Source organism: Aphelocoma coerulescens, chromosome 12, assembly GCF_041296385.1.
Source record: "Aphelocoma coerulescens isolate FSJ_1873_10779 chromosome 12, UR_Acoe_1.0, whole genome shotgun sequence".
Classification (NCBI taxonomy): Eukaryota; Metazoa; Chordata; class Aves; order Passeriformes; family Corvidae; genus Aphelocoma; species Aphelocoma coerulescens.
The window spans coordinates 21,379,045-21,398,586 of NC_091026.1; the positions used below are offsets into that span (position 1 = coordinate 21,379,045).

The window sequence follows — 19,542 nt, forward strand, 5'->3', positions numbered from 1 at the left end:
CTGAACTGCTGACTGGCACTAAAAAACCCAACACACAAAGGCAGTCTTTCAGACAATTTTCATGGACCTTCTTAAGGCTGTTAGAAATTCCAACCCTCTTTCAGTGCTGCAGGACCTCAGGTCAGCTTGCATCCTCTTACTGGTAAGCCAAATGAGTGAGTGCTCTTCAGGGTTTATGGCAATCCATTTCTAACAGAAAAGTGTAGGCAAGTGTAACTCAACCGTCCACTGAAACACACAGCCCCAGACACTGGCTGGATGGCTTTGGGCTAGGAATAAACCAGTCTCCTCCAGCTGCCAAGTCTTTGGTTCTGAAGCTCATACCTGTCTCTTACAGCAAAGTCCTTCTGTTGCTCGAGAGCGTGGACAAACACGATGAGGAAGTGCTTGTTGTTGAGTAAGGTGGAGAACAGAGAAATTCCTTCTTCCATGTTGGGTCTGCAGTTCTCAGGAATCTGAAGAAAAATTTAGAAAGCAGACTGGGAAAACCCTGCTTGCTGTTTTTCTCCACATTTTATCCCTCTTGACGGCAGCCCCTACTGACCACAGAAATACTAAGCAGAAGAGCCCCTCCTCCCCCTGCCTGATGCAGCCAGCAGCTTTGCTGGCAAGGAGCACACAGCTGGCCAGTGGCAGTGGCCATTCCATTCTGTTCAACACTCCTGAGGATACCTGGAGTACTGTGGCCAGTTTGGGACTCCCCACTACGAGACAGATGGAGCAAGTGCAGCTGAGAGCTGACAAAACAATTAGTGGGTGTACAAGGAGAGGTGAAAAGGGCTGGGTTTGGTCAGCTTTCAGAAATTCTAGCGGGAGACCTTACTGCAGCCTCAGAGTTACAGAGCTGGGAAGGATCCCAGGCCAACGCTGGAAGAGCAGATTCACAGATCTGCCTTCTTCAGCCAGCCAAAACTGATCCAGTGCTGGTCTGTGTTAATGGTCGGCAACACCCAAAAGCATTTGTTCTGTTAGTGGGTTACTCACCTTCCATTCCCCCACCAGGAGCGGATGTGTTTCCTGGACCTGGGAGCCCACCTGTGAGCTGAGCTGCTGGGCTGGCAGGATGTAGCACTCCTCATAGAGAGAGGAACACTGGAACCAAGCACAGTGTTAGGGGAGGGCACTGCACCCGCCAGGACACTCCCTGTGTGCTGTGCACCTCAGGGGAATAAGATGGGAAGGCATGTCATTGGGACTAAAGACACCCGTTCCAAAGACATGCATGGGGCTGGCTTATGGAGCCTTGAAACACTTTGCAAGAGCCTCCCGAATGAGCAAACACCACAAGGATGGGGGGAGGCAGACGTCTGCAGAGACACAAGGCTGTTAGGGCAAGGAGACTGCAAATAGAGTAATGTGACAGCTAGAAAACTCCCAGAAGAGAAAGCTTTACAGAAGACTGAATCAAAATAGAGGAGTTCTGGGTGTTTCAACATATGTAACTTTTAAAACAGATGGGAAAAATGTTTAAATCTCTAGCATTCATATACCAGACTGAATCTTAAAGCCTCTAGTGTGCACAGATATGGAGACTGGGTAACTGAAAAACCTGAGTAATAGCTTCTAATGAAACACTCTGCAGTCATAAATCATCATCTCAGTCCTCAGCACCAGCACACAGCTGCCTCGGGGGTGAAATACAGCCGCAGTGAAGGGCGCAGCCACGCAGCGGAGCAGCCGGTGACAGGAATGACGGCACCAGCACGTCTGGTGCAGCTCTGGTAAAGGACTCCGGGCAGACAGATTCAGACTGGGTGCCCAAGGGATATCTTACTGGGAGCACCACACACCCAACCTTGGACAGGGAGGAAGAGAGAGACAGAGACATCCAAAGGGCTCCTGAGGACCAGCCAAGCTGCTGGGAATGCTTGGGGGCACCGTGCATAGGACAAAAAGCCCCTCTCCCTGACTGCCTATGTCAGATTCACCCTCCAGCCTCTGGCGAATGGAGTGGGGTGACACTGGAGCCCTTGAGGAGGAGTCCCCAGCATGCTGCTCATGTGAGAGCTCTTTCAGAAGAGGTGTGCAATGGCCCCAAACAGGCAAGTTGGAGCAACTCCTGGGACAGTTGCTGCCAGCTTCTGTCATATGACCCCGATCTTGTACGACACCCCAGGAGTTGCGGCTCCACTTTGATGACAATTAAGGCTGAAATATGTGACAAGTAAATATATAACAGTGGAATGATTTTAGCAGAGCCCTAAACTGATTGGGAAGTATCTGGGAGCAATGAGGTGCCCGTGACACGCGCTGTCTCCTTACTTTGGGGAAGAATGTCCTGGTGACAAAGTGCTTGTACTCCAGGAAGGGGATCCCCTGGCTGCGGTTTAGCTCCTTGGTCAGGTCCGTCATGTCTGTCTGCAGCTCTGCAAAACCTTACACAAAGAGACCCAGAGATGGTGAGAGCCCAGTCCTCCACCAGGTGAGAAAGGCTGGCATGGGAAAGGATGGCACATCTCATCTCTGCCTCCTCGAGCTGTTCCCTTGTGGGGGCTGAAGCTGTATTTTCTCACAGCAGCACATTCCCATTGGGGTTTAACCACTGTACACCTTGCCCCAACCACTGACAGAACATTCTCTGCCCCAGGAGCCCAGCCCTAGGGCAGGCTGTCCCCTCAGGACAGGACATCAGCTCACGTGGTGGGGTCACGGACCACGGGATGGTGGGTGCCAACACTTGGAATACTTCTCCCATTGCTCTACGAGGAGTGTGCTGCAGTTTTTGTTGCACCCATGTGGAAAGCACACTGAAGGTTAGCGTGACATTCAAGTAATCCTCTGACACAGCCAAGGGCCCTTAACCCCAGAGAAGCTGGTGGCACTGGAGATCGGTGGCTTGCCCAGGCCAGGCAGCAGGACAGTGGCAGAGCCACACTTCCAGCCACTGAGCCTCATTCCCAAACCCTGCCAAAGCTCACAGGTGATGACAGAAATTCTCCAACAAATAATTCTACAAACTTCTTCACAGCAGAAGAATTGCTTCAAGCCTGCTAACCTGACATTCCCCTCCTAGCCATGGCTCCTCGGCATCCAGACAGGGACTTACCTTTACGGATTTCCTCCCGGATCTGCGACTCCATCTCCTCCATCTGGAGCAGGGTTTTCTGCCAGTAGCGCTCGGCTCTGCGGCTCTTTGTGCAGAACACAAAGAGAGCTGAAAAAGATGAAGGGAATAAGCCTTTTGGACCCGGGCTTAGGAGCAGCTGCCACTGGGATCAGAGCAGATCTCTCTGACACGGGTGCAGAAAGCTAAACCCAGAGCTGGTTTCACACCTACCACCAGACTGGTATCTGCTCAGGCAGTTGTCAATTATCAGTAAATAAGTAAAACCAGCTGGAATTTAATGATCGTGCTGTAACTGTCGTCTTCAATTTAGGTCTGGGCTGTCTGTATTCAGCTTAACTGTGTATTAATATGTTCCAGCTGATTAATGAATACAGAATTGAGGATGTTTACCACCTGTATTACAGTGTTCATGTCTGACAGTCTTCCCATGCCTCCAGAAATATGTTTCTAATGACGGGTGGTGCATCTAACAAATAGGGTGCATTAGAGCCTTTATTAAAAATAACTTAAATCCTTGTTATAAACCCCTCATTTGCTGTGAACTGGCAGGTTTCTTGCTGCACAGTCATTATGGGCATGTGATGAGCAGGTCCCCTAGCCCGAGGACAAAGGTGTGCAGCACAGCTTCCAGCCAGGTACATACACCAATGTGCCTGCTTCAGACTTGCTAAGGATGCTGGCTCTCTCTTCCCACTCAGCCAGGCACCTGTCACTGCTTGTTCCTGATGACAGGACCTTGGGCTAAGAGCACCTTTGGAATGGTCTGGGACAGTCATGCCTGTGACCAAGACCAGTTTCTCACATGCTTCTTTATTTTGTGTTATAGTAACTACTAAGTGTTTGGGGAAAAGGTTAAGTTTATAAATATCACAGGTTCAAGTAACAGAGTTGAGCTGTGGATTCAGCCAGGAAAAGCTCTGTGCTGCAGGGAGCTGTGGTCCTGGTACTAGCTGTGTGCCATACAGAGAGTATGCACCTACTGCAGCCAGACCAGCTTCAGGTACTGCACAACTGCAGTACTCAGAATAACCTTCACACCTCCCATGCAATGAGAAAAACCTTGGCACAGCCTGGAAACACATCGTTCTTTCCCTTACCTACGACAGAGAGGACCAGCAGGATGCTGCAGATAACGATGGAGACAATGATCGCGGTTTCTCCTCCCCCAAGGTGCAGCATGGCAATTGTGTAGTTGAACTTGCCAACTTGGATCTGAGGAAGGAGAAGGAGGGAGAAAAAGCAGGAGCTGAGCAACACGTTGCCAAGGGGCCAGGAGCAGGGGGGACACAAGGCAGCACTCAGCAGACTCAGGGACGGTGCTGGCACAGCCTCCCGGGCTGTGTGGGAGGCTGGGCTGTGCCCTTCTCTGCCAGACCTGGGGACTCTGTGTGTCTCAAGGGAGCCCAGTTCCCTTCCTGTGCTCTGGGGGATGCCAAGGCCACACCCAGCAGGTTGCGATGCTACAGTGGTGCCCATCCCAGGACCACCACAGGGCTTTGGTGGCAGAACTGAAGGCCCCCTCGTGACCCCACTGTACCTGCCCAGAAGAGACAGCCCTTTCCTAGAGAGCCCATGGCACTGTACAAGAGTGCCTGTGCTGCTCTTAATAGACTATCACTTCCACTGATCATCAGCTTTGTTATGGCTCTGAACAACCTCTGGACCCTTGCTGCACTAGCCTTTCTCCTCCAAAATCAGAACTGCTGCCATGCAGAAGAAGGAGGGTTAAGAAACTTTAAAGTCCTTGAAATACAAATAAACTAAGGGAATAAAAATAAATGAGACCATAGACGAGTAATGATCTCGTGGCTAAAGCAGTGAAAGGGGTGTCAGAAGGTGCTGGCTCTGCTCCCAGCCTGTACTTCTTGTGACAATAAGCACAAACCGCTAGAGCTCAGTCCTTGGGTCTCCTGATCTCCAGAAGGGAAGAGGCCAGCACACATCACAGGCTGGCAAGTTATTGGGTGCTGTTTACAAACAGCTCTTTGGGCCCTTGGGATGAAAGGATTCCACAGCATCATCTCATAAGGAAAACTCATGACCACACAAGGCTTTCGCTTCTGGAAATGTGAGTTTCACTTCTCCCACGGAATGAGAAGTGAGAGAAACTCGAGAACAAAAAACTTGAAATGAGGTAGGGAAGAGCTGTGGTAATCTTATGGTTTTGATTAATCTTTTGATTAATCAAAATTAATCTTTGACTTCCTGTGTCATGGAAACCTGTGGGATATGCCCAGCTCCTGCCCAACGATGCCCACTGGGGTGAAATTCCAGCAGCTCTCAGCCACTGGACCAAAGCCATCCCACAAGCAGGATCTTCCCACCCCCTCCACCACCAGACACCATGTCACACACAGCTCCATCCTGAGGGAAATCCAGCCCTAGCTCTAGGAGCATTGGTGAGGGCATGGCCGCTGCCAGTGGAAGGCTCCAGACACTGAGAGCTTTGGTCTCTACCCTGGCACGTTGTCCAAGAGCCATGGTGCTCATCAGGGGCAGGAGCCACAGCACTGTGAGAGCACCTGGGCAGGTTCACTCAGCAGTCTCACAGCCACATGCCTGGCCTCAGGATCTCCACTTTTTCCCTCTGAAATGCTGCAATGAAGCAGCTCCTCAATGTGCTTTGAGTCTTTTTTTCCCCCACCAGCTCAGCCTTTTGCATTTTTCAGAGAAAAAAATCATCCCACAGCTGCTGTTTAAAACTGTTTGGTCACGAACAAAGATGGGCCTGAAGGTCTTGACAAGCCTCTCTTGTGTATCTGAACAGCTCTACTCAATACTCAGGCAAGGCCCCTGCACATGCCTGCCCTGTGTCACCAAAGCCATTTCTGGTGTGTTACAAGGCAGTGGCCACTTGTGGAATGGCCGGCAGGCGAGGGCCCCAATCACGTCTGCAGGTTTAGTAAGGGTGCACAGTTATGAGTATAAGCAGATTATTTAGCTGCACATTCATTGCTGGTGCACTCTGAACAGCCTTGTGATGTTTAGGGCTGGATATCCTTCTCCTCCTTCCTGGGGACCTGCCCTGACTGGTTTATGTCGCACCAAGACTAGCAAACTCAAATTTCCTTTTCTTCCACAAAGGGATTCCCCCGTTTCTCAGTTCTTACAAAATTTTTTTTAAAATTACCCTATTTAAAATTCCTGTTAAGATGACTCAAGAAATTATGTTACTTCTGCATTTCCATGTTTCCAGTTTGCAACAGAATTTCATACACCTCACATTGTTGCCAGTAAACTGGATAACCCCATCAGCGAATTGGTAGTGCATCCTTGTGCTTTTCTCCTGGGCAGCCCAACTGCACAGGTCCCCAGCTCCCTTCAGCCCTCCTTCTCCTCCCCGCCCATGCCTCAGGCTCCCATCCATCCCCTGCCAACACACGGACCGGGAGGGGGCAGCGGGGTCTCCACGGAGGTGGAGGCATTTTCTCTCCAGATACAAAGAGCCACAGTCACATCCCAGCATGGCAATGGGCTGTGTATGACATGAGGGAAACTGAGGGCAAGCACAGCAGTTCAGTCAAACCCTCTGGAAAACAGGACAGTAACAAAGTGTGGAGAGTTTTGCAGACACAGAGAGGAACAGCAACCCTGAACACTGAACTCTTTGCAGTGAGAAAGCAGCAGCCTTTGGAAGCCCTGAGTACTGCTCTCACCCTCCTGGTCATACCGCAGGGACCCAGCAGGGACCCAGCTTGGTGAAGGTTGGACTCTCACAGCCACTTGTAGCCCTTCTGCTGGTGGGAGCAGAGCCGATGGCTTAAAGCTTTAAGGAAATCCCCAAACATGTCTCATGAGGAGCAGAAAATCACTGCAGGTGACAAAGCCTCACATGCCTGCGACCTCACTGTGCCTTACCAGAACTGACCAACCTCCCCCAGCACAGTGCAGTAACTCAGCAGGCAGCTGTGGGTACCTCATGACTGGGAGCACAGCAGCCCTTCACCACAGCTCGGGGCAGCCTTCATCCCCATCCCCTGCATCCTGCTGACCAGCTGCCCTGCGACAGCTGCCAGCATGGCCTGCTTTGTCCACCCTTCCACCAGTGCAGCCTTCTGCAGGGTCACCAGGGAGTGAGCTGGGCAGGTCCTTCACCTGCGGGGTTTGCAGGAGACCCCTCCGCCCCACATGCGGAGGCTCCGGACTCACCGTCACAGGTAGCTGCCTTTCCGAGGAGCTCAGTGACTCATTGATGGAGCAGTGGATGACTTTGTCTGAAACAATCTGGATCTCACACGAGATCAAGCCGATTTTCACCTGGTACTCATTGCTCTCCAGGCCCAGGCTGTCAGGCTCTTTCTAAAGACAGAAATAAAATCAGGATGTCAGGCTGCAGCATAGCAGTTAGAATTGCAATTGATCTTCCTGCTGTACTTTCCATATTCCCTGCTGTTTTGCAGACCTGGGAAGACTCTCCCTCACCAAGGACATTTTTCCAGTACTCCACAGGAAGGCCAAAACCGGGCCAGTCCCGATTTTCCTGTTTCCCATTCTTCACTCAGCATGGGACATAGGATGAACAAGCCCGTTATGGAACCTGGAAAAATCTGCTTTTGATCAGGCTTGCTGTGCATGGAAGATAAGGATGTAAGCGCCCATCTGGGAGGGGGGAAGGATGTACAACGGAGGGGACAGCCAGGGGATGCGCCTGCAAAGCCTGAGAAAGGGGGAGCACATTTCTGGAGCATGTTGCAAACAATTAGGATATCCTGCAGCAAACAATGGCCTTTGAATTACTATTGCTCATTGTCCAGGCCACTCAGCTTCTGCACCCTGACTTCCTTGTGAGCTGAGCTGAATTCAGTAGCCAAAGAGAAGAATGAATGATCTGTTTGTGCAAGAATAAACACCTATTGTCAGGCCCTTCTGCAGCACCTGCCTGGTTTCAGGCCAGGGCATTGTCCTTCTTTTCCACATGTCCAGTATTTCATTTAGCCCCTTGCTACAACACCCTCCCCGGGCAGCTCTCTGGCATCATGCCTCAGAAGGCATCCCCAGACCAGGCTGCATCTCCTGGGGCAGAGAGATGCAGAAGCTGCCGGCCGAGCCAAAATCACCTGCCCCTGCCTCTCCAGTTCCCATCGACCCCCTTGTCTCTCCTGGGTCTGTGGACAGTCACTGTGCTGGTATTTAGGACAGAGGAGCTGCCCAGGGTGGAGATGGCAGCACCCAGAGAGAAGCAGAGCTGTAACAACCACCCTCTTACATGTATGACCAGAGTTAAGGGCTCGCCAGGATGGTGCTTGATCCACTTCTCCTTCTTGGCTGTGGAGAACTGGGGGTCAGCGTAGTACCCCAGGCTGAATTTGCTGATGTGCAGAGCCTCCTCGGGGTACATCTCCTCATCCAGAGCCGAGCGATCATCTGTATAGAGGCGCCCATTGAGATAGAAATCGACGGGGGCCGGCTTGCTCCCCACAGTAATGTTGGAGGCAGCTGGAGAGGGGCAGGTGATGGCGGTGTCAGTGTGAACCTTACAGCGCTGAAAGCAAGAGAGTGGGAGCATGTCAGAACCCAGCACCACAAGTGCTCCCAGCCCATCCTCAGACATGGGCCAAGACCTCAGCTTCACACCCTGGCCACCCTCTGGCAGCAGGCACGCAGCCCTGCTCCGTCACTGGGCCACACCCAGCTAAGACACCCACCGTGTGCTCTCTGCCGATGCCACGGACAGCCATGGACACATTCTGGACCAGCCCAAAACCTCTTCCTTCCAGGGTGATGATCCTGCCCCCACTTTGAGGAGAAGGGAAGAAAGAGAGGGTGACTGCAGAGGACAGTGCAGCCATGGGATGTGATGGCTGCATCTTCCTCCTGTCATTTTCTCAGAGATGTTTCCAAGCTGCCTGAGCAGAAAATGTGACCCAACAGCCAAAGTCTTTTTCCTACTTACAGCAGAGATCCACACAGCTACCACAATATCAGGGAAGAAAGGAAGGAAGGAGGAGTAGATGCTGTGGTGGAAAGGGGGGAGCCTCTTGCAGCATCAGTGAGCTGTCCCCCTTATTCCCACTGCCCAGAAGAGCAGTCTCTGCATGCCAGGGTATGCAGCAGATGTCCTGGCCATTGGCCATGTAAGTGGCCTGCAAAGCGATGGCCAGGAGACATCCCCTGCCCCTGCCCATACCCCTGTCCCTGTCTCTGCCCCTGCCCTGCAGCAACCCACAGAGAACCATGAGACTTGGAGAGGGAAAAGTCCCTCATCCTGCATCTTCCAGGAACTTCTGATTTAGATAAAAATGTGAAAGTTGCTTTGTTTTGAATCTGCTTGGGGGGAATGCAACACATGGGCCTCTCACTGTGCAGTCAACTAGCAAGAATAACAAGCAGCCCCGATGTGCACAAGGCAGAGCAATGGCTGGAGAACCATCACCACTCTACTGCACCCTAGATCTACCCTCCCCTTCCCCTTCCCCTGTATCACATTTGACTTGTTTGGAATATTTGTCAGGGAACAAGCAAGACTCACAAATCCTATTATCTGAAGAGCACTCCAAGCACAGTGACTTTGGGCACAAGGCCCCAGGGTTCTCTGAAGCCTGGGGATATCACCAGGAAGTTATGACCCAAGTTTCTAACTAGGAGCCTGTCACATCTGCAGACTAGTGTACAACTTTTGTATTGGTTTAGATTTGGTTATAGGGATTATTTTATCCATATGGTAAGAGAAATCAGATCCAGCTAAACTTTTACACAAGTTATTGACGCCTCATGGTCAACAGCCCAGCAATGTGCTGAAGCAGTCAGACTGCATGAGCCACACCGGAGGCTGGAGAGAGCCTGCAGTTACGGACCCTGTTCTCTGAAATTTGGGAACTGCTGTAAGTACCAAGGAAGCAGACTAAGGTGACTGAGAAATACCCCCGTGGTGTCCTTTGTGACTATGGGCAGGACATTCTTCCCTTGTCTCTTTTAAGACACTGCTCTCACCACTCAGCAGTTGGAAGCCTTCGAGGGGCTGTGCCTGGCTGAGTCATGGCTCTGCCTTTCCCTTGACATTCCCACAGCCTGCAGCCTTGGCATTGTGCTTGGGAACAGAGAGGCAGCTTTGTTCCAAGGAGATCAAGTCCACCAGAGCCTGCTCATGCTCGCCCCTGGGCGCACTGCTTTCAGCGATGTCCTGCCGGCACAGCTGCTGGCCTCCCAGATTTCCTAGTCAGCCCCGGGTTTTTCAGGTGCCACAGGTGAGGAGGGTGGTATTTCACCACAGTATCCAAAGGAACAGAAGCCTGAGAACTCCACAGAGATGTGAAACTAAAAGCAACACACTTTAAAAATTAAATACTGTGACCTCAGGGAAGGTTGAAATCCAAAATTACAAATCTCATCTTATCCTCCAGCAGTTTTACTGCCAAGAAGAATCCTCATAGAGCCCCCACCTGGGACTCCCCAAAGCACTCACCAGGTGTGCACAGTATAGTTACCAAGGCTGACATTTTTCCACTCCTAAATGCATCAAAACAAGCTATGGATAGTCCTGGTGTGTGAGACCTCTTCTACTCCCGTGCTGGGGTTACCCTGGAGCACCCCAAGAACAAGCTGAAGTGCCCTCTATACCCATCCAGCCCAGGGCTGAGAAGCCCCCTTCTCCTGGCAGGACCCTCTCCCTACCCTCTCTCAGCTGGAACTGACCCTCTCTTTCACAGGCTGTCTCAGCTAGGGCAGGATCTCACCTGATCTGGCTCTTTTTGGGGTTGATGTCTGATATAACCGGGTTCTTCTCATACTTGAAAGTGATGTTGTGGCTGGCACAGGACTTGTTCTCGAACTGCACGCAGACTGGCACAGCTGCAGTGAGCTCCGCAGCGGGCATGGTGCAGGTGATGATGCTGTCGGTGCGGCTGCGGGAGGACAGGAAGGGTGAGCTGCAGGGAGCCGTGGCTGAGCCAGAGGCTGGAGTCTGGCCTGAGCACCCCCTGACAGGCAGGTGGCAGCCACAGATGACAAGGAGCTTCCAGTCCCGTGCCAACTACCTGTTACTCCAGGCCTGCTAACCAGCAGTTCTCAGCACACACCATCCCATCTGCTGGGCCGATTCCCCAGACAGACAGAGGGGAAGGGCAGGCAGGGCGATGCTATTCCAGCATGCAGTGGTGCCCCTCACCAAAATCCTCACTCTGCCTGACTTCTTGGGGGACAATATCAACCTTCCTAATGCTTTGGCTCTTATCACTACTCCAGTACCAGCCCCCAGCCCTGCTCCCACCTGAGGTCAGTGCACTGCTTGGAGGAGTTTATGAGGACACGGAGCTCTGAGCCGACGTCCAGCCTGCTGCCTCTGATGGTCACTCTTGTTCCTCCTGCCTTCGGGCCATTTGGAGGAGCCACGGACTGCACCACAGGAAGCTAAAAACAAAGGGGAAATATGTTTTCTAGCCTAGTAAATCTGCAGCTGGATATTCCACACTGTACGTGGGAATTGATTCAGACCGTGTGAGTGTCCAGCACTGTGAAGCTCGAACAGCAGCACAGCAAAAGCTTTTGCTGGCAGGGTTTAAGAACAAGAGAAGTGGTACAAACACTAAGGAGTGAGATCATACAAAATCTCTGTGACTCTCTGGGGTCCCTAAATACCGGCTGTAAATGAAACATGGGGCCAAATGGGAGCCCAGGATCCCACCATTCCCCTCACATTTCCATCAGGGCGTCCAGAGCCAGCAACAGCTCAAGGTCCGTCAATAAAAGGAAATTTCTCACTCATTCCCTCCCTCACCATCTCAGCACTTCCAGATCCATGTCCTCCTAAATGCAAGGATAATGTTAAAGCCCCACCTTGAGCTTGGTGAAAATGGCCACCTGGGTTTAGATAATTGAATATCAAACCCCTGGTGAGGAAGCTTCAAATCTGCATCTCTTGAGGCAATGGGAACTGAGGGGGAAGTTGCTTTGCCTCTTGCCATTTGCGGCAGAAATTAGCGTGTATGTTATCTGTGTTTGCAGCCCCTGGAAATCTTCCTGAGATTCATGAGCTGGAGGCTTTGATAACTCACGCGGCACTGAGCCCTCTTGTCTGCTCACAGACACCCCAGGAGTGGCTGCTGGCAATGTCCCTGCTCCATTTGAGCAGGACAGCCAGGGCAGAGCAAATTATGACCTCAAGACCCTTCCACAGGGCACTGGTGACTCTCTCTCAGACAGCACATGCCCTGAGGCAGGAGACCCACAGGGGCTGGCCCCACTCAGCCCCAGCCCACCCCTCGCTCATGCAGAGCAGACCCATGCAGGCAGGCAGTGCAGGCTGAGCCTGCTGCTAATGCCTTGCCTGGCAGTCCCTGCCACACAAACCCATGTATTAACATCTACCCTTGCCCTTGTCCTACACTCAGATGGTTTCACTCCTCTACAGCCACTTCCTCTGTTGGTTCTGGCTGTCACCCATTTCCACCAGATCTGTTTTGCTAATTTGTATTTCCCTGGGTGTCTGCAGGCAGCTGTCTCCTGCCCTTGGCCCCTAACCCACATATTCATAAGTGCAGCTACAGCATCAGCAGAGAGGATTATTCTTGTTCCCCAAAGCCCTTCCCCGTAGCCGGAGCCAGCGGCTGCTGCCCTTGGTGCACTGCCAGCACCAATCACCTCCATCGCAGCTTTGGCAAATCCAGCTCATCCATAGCCTGCTATGATGTCCTGAAGAAGCCTCTCCTTCCTCCTCAGCACAATTACAGCTGAATTCTGTCTCTTCTAGAGAGACATGTATAACGGGGACTTTGAAAGATATAGCACACAAACAATATTTGGTATTTCATGAAGGACCCTCTTTGGAAGGGCAGCTCTGAAAGTCTTTTAAACTTTTCCAGGCAAACTGTATCAGTGCCCAAGCTCAGGTCTCACCAAGACCAGCCTTCCATGGTGTAGGCTACTCCATTTGCATGCCATCAGATGTGAGAGGAGAACCAAGAAAACAAGTGTTGCTTGGTCTGCAAATGGCGTGAAAGCCACTTTCAGTGTGACACACCTCCATCATGTAGTGTCCCTCTCCAACACACGTGCACAAGGCAGGGCACTCCCTCATATCTGCTCCAAACTTTGCTAAGACAAACAAGACAGACAAATAGAGACAGACAGAGACAGCAGCTTTCTGCTGTGCCACCCAAGCAGGAACGGCTCCTCTCCCACTCCAGGGAGGGGCCTGCTCCCTAAGCTTGCCCAGGAGCTGCCGGCACAAGGCTGCCATGGACCCAGGCTGAGGTCAGGGACTGGCTTTGTTCAGCATTGGTGCTTCCACAGATGTTTCCTGAGAGGCTTTTCCTCACAAGCTAAGAGCTGGTGAAGGAGCCACCCAGCCCGTTTCCACTCTTTGGGCCCCTCTCCCCTCTGCCAGCCAGACAGCAACCAGCAGTGAGGGATGTGCCACCTCAGCACACACATCCTGAGAATCCCCAAACCAAGGGACTCTCACTGGGTCATATGCCACCAGTGGCACCTTAATCTACTCCCAACTGCTGGATCTCAGGGGCCGTTGGGATGTGAACCTGGACACCTGGAAACTATGGAAATAGGATCCAGGAACTCCTGCTGAGACTGGCCTGGCAGTGCCATCACCTCACCAGTCTCTCCCCATGCAGTCAGGCCTGGCTCTGCTGGGGGATGGGACGTGCCACACCTGGCTGCATGCTGTGTACCCCTCCCTGAACTAAACACCCAACCTCTCATTGGCTACAGGGTGGGGGAATCGCACTCCATGATCTGCCCCAAATCCCTCACAATAGCCACCAGGAATCAAAGTATTTCCTGGGGCTACAGGTCTCCTCCCACGACAGCAGCTTGCAGCATGGGCTGTCCTGCCCCAGATGAAGCTGCAGGGGAGGCACAAAGGCTCCAAGCATTCCACGTGCCCTCAGCACCCACCCAGCGTGGCTGTCCATGAATACCGTCCAACCAAGAACAAGGTTCATGTAGGGAAGAGAAGAAATGCATGGATTTCTCTCAGGTTTATAGAGATGAAAGCTATCTTTGTGAGACAGCACAGCACAAAGCTGTAAAGAGCTTTTCATTTGTACAATGACACGGGGTTAGCTTCAGTCTAATCCCTACACATTATTTCATGCAAAAATTAACACGATCTTGGCAGCAAAAATATCAGTTCTAAATAATGTGAGTTCATGGAATGTAACTTAGCACAACAGGACTTCACAAGTCTCAAAACATCTCACAGGTTGTAACAGCACCTCAGCAAAAAGGTGCAAGAAAACTAAGGCTCCTTTTTATAGCAGGAGAATTGTCAATAAAGCCAGGATGAGACACACTGCCACAGGAACTGAGTCTGGGAGCGCAGCTGTGCCACCAGAATCCTGCTGCAGTCCTGCCACACCCCACACAGGTAACCACAGCTGAGGCGACACCTCAGCGGCTCCTTGAGGACCCCCACATGTAGGGGTAGCTGTAGATCCCATTTCTCAGCCAGCTGCAGAAGGCGTGGGGAGCTGCAGACTCACTTTAAGGGGCACAGGAATCACCAAAGAAACGCTCAGGAGACAGCCACTCACCACGTAGGAGTATCGTTCCCTGGACCTCCCTTCCCGGCTCACGTTAACCGTTACCACATCCGAAAACGCCTCGTGAGCCTCCCCGGTCTGGCACACGACTCTGCGGATGGATGAGGCAGGTGGCAGCAGTGCCAGTGGCGAAGGGCAGCAGCCGCTGCCCTGTGCCTGGCTGCAGGGACAGGGAGGGACAGGCACGGGCAGGGGACATGCAGGGGTCATGGTCCCTTCTCCCCAGCTCCCCAACTCACGTCTCAGAGACGACGTATCGATCTGGCAGTGGGGTGCAGGGCACGCTGCCCACCCTGATGGCGCCAAGTATGTCGCTGAAGCGGCGGCCCAGGTTCCTCCCGCGGATGGTCAGCAGTGTGCCCCCCTCCAGAGGTCCATGCAGTGGCTCGATCTGCAGCACCAAAGGGCAGGTCATAAAGTCAGAGCATCACAGGATCCCAGAATGGTTTGGGTTGGAAGAGACCGCAAAGATCATCTAGTCCCAATGCCCATGCCATTGGCAGGGACACCTCTCACTAGACCAGGTCAGGGGAGAACCAGGAACTTCTGGCCTTTATCCCATAGCCAATCCCAGTGCCCAAGCACCACCTGAGCCCTGCGAAGCAGACAGAATCACTCCTCACACTCCTGCTTGCCCAGTGCGCCCAACACCACACTCTGCTTTCTCTGGCTTGGCAGAGGAGAAACTATCACACTTCTATGCTGTGTTGGGCAGTGGGGTTTGGTCACGGATCATTCCAGCAGCAAACATATCTGGGAAGAAACATGCTTTCTTCCACATCCCAGCTTTGAATCCATCTCCTACACCACTGGTTTCACCTGACAGTTGCTGCCCCCAGCGCTGTGAGGGGACAGGGTGCTGGCTGTGGTACCGTGACAGCACCATGAGGGGCACCCTCAGACAGAGTGAGAGTGAACTTCAGCAGGTGAAACAAACCCCTCCAAGAAGGAATGGCTCTTTCCCCTTTGCACAGGTAATAGCATACACAGCCAGTGGAACACTCCTGGTGGCACCAGGCTTGGTGCCCTCTTTGCTGGCTGTGCTCTCCCTCTCCAGGAGGGCTCTGTGAGGGCTTGTCTGCTCGCATAACTCCAACGGGTTTGGATTTACCAGCCATTATCTGCTAAGGAAACAATGACAGACTTGGTAACACTGTGAAAGTTGTGGTTTCCTCCCATTATTTTCTGAGGAGGTGCTGATAAGACTTGATGAGTGTGGGAAAGTCAGGCTCAGGGGGAGCACCCTTCTCCCAGGGTGACAAGAGGGAAGCAGCAGGTGATGGGCATCCTGCAGCTCCTCCATGCAATGTCACAGCACCCATATCACTACTTGCCTCCCTAAGAGCAGAAATCCCACACACTTGTCAACATTAGCTGTTTCACCTCTCCAGCTTCTCCTTTCCTAGGGATACCATTTTAAGATCTGGTCTATGTATTTTCTTCACCACTTGTTAGGATCCAGTTTGCTGGCTCCTACCATACCTCTAAGCAGAACGCAAGATCCAAAGGCCTCCAATAAACTTAAATACAATTTAAATAAAACTCATTTCAAAATGCATGATGCCCAAAAGTCCCTCTGCCACTCCTAATCTCAGCAGAACTGCAGAGCTCATGTGTCCGGAGACAGGGCTCACGATTACATTTCAGCCATGCTCTATTTAACGCTATTCCTGATAAGGATACTTCGACCAACCCTACATATCTTTCTTGCTTTAAACAACCCCAGGAACTCTGGGACATCGTGCTGCTGTTGTTTTTCCCACTAACATGATGAAGACTGAATCCTGTCACTAGCAAGATGTCCTTGGCACCAGGTGACTCAACAGCATAGAAAGTCAGTGAATAATTCAGTGCTGGTCTTGACCCCATCCTGTGCCAGGGACAATGTGCAGATCCTTCTCTGCCCCAGGCAGGACAGTGTGGCCAGTTCCAGCCCTTTGCACCACCCACCATGCCACGCCACGCCACGCCACGCCACGCCACGCCACGCCGTGCCGTGAGCACCCTCCACGTTGCTTTTGGGTCTTACCTTCCGGATCTCAGGAGGCGGGCAGACTTCAGAGACCTGGGGAGGCTCGGTGTGCAGCCTGCAGCTGGAGCTGCTCTCACTCCAGAGGCAGCGGTGCCCCAGGTCCTCCCTCCCCAAGCACTGGGAGCAGTCGGCACTGCCGGTCGCACAGTTGTACACCTCCACTGAACCACCAGAGAAAACAGACAACATGAGCTCCAGGCCTGAGGCCCTCACAGCTTTGCTTAGCCTAAGGCAATCAAACACACATGGCCCCTCCCACTCCCACCACCTGCCGGCTACATTAATCCCAGTAAAATCTGAAATCCAGCGGATGAGCAGAGCAGCCTGCACATAGAGTGCACTTGGCTACTGTCCTGCAGATTTCCCAGAAGGCCTGGGTGCTTGTTCTCACTGCTATATAGTTTAGCACTTTCTTTTCCTTTTTCTCCCCCTTGAGAAACAAGCAACACCCGAACTTGGAACCTTTTGTCAGTTTATGCTACATGTTTCCAACTCTCAACATCCACATGGGAAGCTGCTTGGTGAAGTTGGCTCCATTCTGCCAGCAAAGCAATCACATTGCTTCCACACTGACAAAAATGGGGTGGTTTGTGCTTTGTACAGTGTTTACAGTTCCTTTCCCTCCCCCTGTGATGACAGACCCCTTTCATTGCCTTCTCCCTTCAGATCTGCTCAGCTTCCACATGTTTTTTCTTATACTGCCTTCACATCTCCATTAGCTGGTACCCTGTCTTACATTTCCTCTCCAGCCTCAAGACTTCTGCCACTGGAGTGTGGATATCCACAGAGGTAATGGTCAGAACTGCTCAGGAAACATGGCTTTCACACCCTTTCCCCCAAAGGAGACTTTGCAAGAGTACATAAAACACAGAAACAGTCACATTTCGCACTTCTGCTCACAGGAGCATCTTAAGGCACTTCATGAGCAACTAATGAGTCCCTCAGCCTCAATGCTCTGCTGTGCTAATGAAACATCATCAGCACCAACACTCCGCCTGTGCCACACTAACAAAACATCACCAGTACCGAGGGTCTCTCCTAGTCTCCACAAAAAAAAAAGCTTATTCCACATCATCTGCAGTCCCCCCAGGGAGTTACACTGGGTGGTTTTCCAACCAGCAGCAGAGCTTGTAGTCCTTCAATGGACTATCAAAACAGAGTATACAATAAAAGCTAATAAATATTGAAATAATAAACACTTACATTAATGATTTCATTAAAGACATTACAAAAGATGCCCGTGTTTGTCTGGCAGATCTCTGTCTCTGATGCAAGGCAGTCTCTCTAATGTGACTCACACCAGCCTGAGTAAGGAGAGGAGGAGCCAGAGCAGCCTTACAGTCCCGTGGGAACTCCAAATACTCTGGCCAATTCCAATGGATGCAAACATGGCCTGTGTAAACGAGCTCCTTCTCCATGCAGGAGGAGGGGAATTCCACCATGCTTTTTCTGCTGTGGTTCCTGCTCCCAGCACCACCCACACAGAACTGAGTCTTCTACACAACCAAAGCCCAATGTCCCACCCCCCTCCTCAGGGTTACCACTGTATCACAAAACTATACCCTCTTCTTTCTGCAGAAAAACAAGATCTCATGCCAGCCCGTGGTGGTATTTCCAGGTATTTTCACTTTGCAAGATAATCCTCCTTCATTCACAGGGATTTATCACGGGGAAACCTTTCTATCCTGGTCACTGGTTGTCGGTGCTCGTGTCTTTGTCCCTGTCACAGCCATCCATCAAAGGAAAGCTCCCTTTGGGCTCTCCTCCTCTGCACCTCAGATAAATCAGCCCCTTCTGCCACAGCTGCTGATACTGTCGAGAGGCAAAGGAGCTCAGGAATGCTGCCCCCAGCCAGAGCCTGTGGCGAGGGGCACCGCCAAACCTCCAGCTACACAGAGTGTGGTAGCTGCTGTGCAAACCCGGCTCCACGGCCGATGCACTGGGCTAATCCTGCCTGGGTACCTTGTCTGAGTCTGACTCATTTTGAGTCTGACTGCCTGCCTTCCTCAGTTTGCTGATGTAGCAAGGGCTTTTTTGGGAATCCAGCCATTCTTCCCAGAGACAGAGAATAGGCCAGGGGTGAAATGTGCTTACACATTTTATTCCTTCTCAGCAGAGGAAGCAAAAGAAGGACTCAATTTTCACAGCACATGGAACCTTGATGCCATGCTCCTGTGCGAGCTGAGGGAACAGCTCTGCCCCGTCCCTTCTCTCCCCCAGAGGAATTTCTCTCCAGCCCACATCCCTGCTGTGACTGAGAGCACCGGTGTCACCTATGCCATGCACTGCTGGCAGTGAGACCTGAGCTGCCTGCACTTCTGGGCAGGGCTTGACTTCACCTGGCTGTAACAGGGATGTCGTGGGTGCCAGTCTGGGCTCTGGGCTCACATTCATGGGGGGCGACTCTGGGTAAATATGCTTTTTGAGTGTGCCTGAGAGAAGGAACTGCGCTGTGCCCAGTGGAGCCATGGTCTCTCTCCTGCAGCCATATACTCTGCCCAGGTTTGAGAGCCATTCAAGCCAACCAGATGAGAGCAGCATAAAAATATTTTCAACTCAGACCTGTCATCATCTCCGGACTGTCGATAAATCTGTCTGGTCTGTCCTTCAGCTGGAGGTTCACTGGGAAGTGATGGCTTTTTTCTGATGTGTGGAGCTGCACACAAAAAACAAACAAAAACTTAAAAAATTTAGTAAAATAGGAAGTTCTGCACACACACTACATGGATTAACCTTCCTCATGAGGCTTCTTTGACCACTGCTGCTCCAGACATGAGGGTCTTATCCTTAGCAGAAGAAGGGGGACGGCTGTTTTGTTTTAATCATTTTGTTGAAGTCCCACTAAAGGGCACCAGGACACAGGGTACACCATGGTGAGCACAGAGCCCTGGATTGCTGCTATTTTTAGCAGAAACAGACAGGAAAATGAACAGCCTGGCCTGTCTGCA

General features: G+C 51.8%; 1 protein-coding gene across 1 annotated transcript in view; it reads right to left on the reverse strand.

Moving 5' to 3' along the window:
* The window catches only part of PLXND1 (plexin D1), a 70,482-nt gene that overhangs the window by 20,054 nt on the left and 30,886 nt on the right, over nt 1–19,542 (reverse strand). The window contains exons 11-24 of the mRNA XM_069027571.1: nt 19,157–19,250; nt 16,592–16,755; nt 14,802–14,953; nt 14,554–14,653; nt 11,274–11,413; nt 10,741–10,908; nt 8,713–8,803; nt 8,274–8,549; nt 7,217–7,366; nt 4,165–4,279; nt 3,047–3,154; nt 2,263–2,375; nt 985–1,092; nt 325–455 (exon numbers count right to left, since the gene is read on the reverse strand). Coding sequence (XP_068883672.1) covers nt 325–455; nt 985–1,092; nt 2,263–2,375; nt 3,047–3,154; nt 4,165–4,279; nt 7,217–7,366; nt 8,274–8,549; nt 8,713–8,803; nt 10,741–10,908; nt 11,274–11,413; nt 14,554–14,653; nt 14,802–14,953; nt 16,592–16,755; nt 19,157–19,250 — 1,910 coding nt within the window. The remainder of the gene's footprint in view (nt 1–324; nt 456–984; nt 1,093–2,262; nt 2,376–3,046; nt 3,155–4,164; nt 4,280–7,216; nt 7,367–8,273; nt 8,550–8,712; nt 8,804–10,740; nt 10,909–11,273; nt 11,414–14,553; nt 14,654–14,801; nt 14,954–16,591; nt 16,756–19,156; nt 19,251–19,542) is intronic.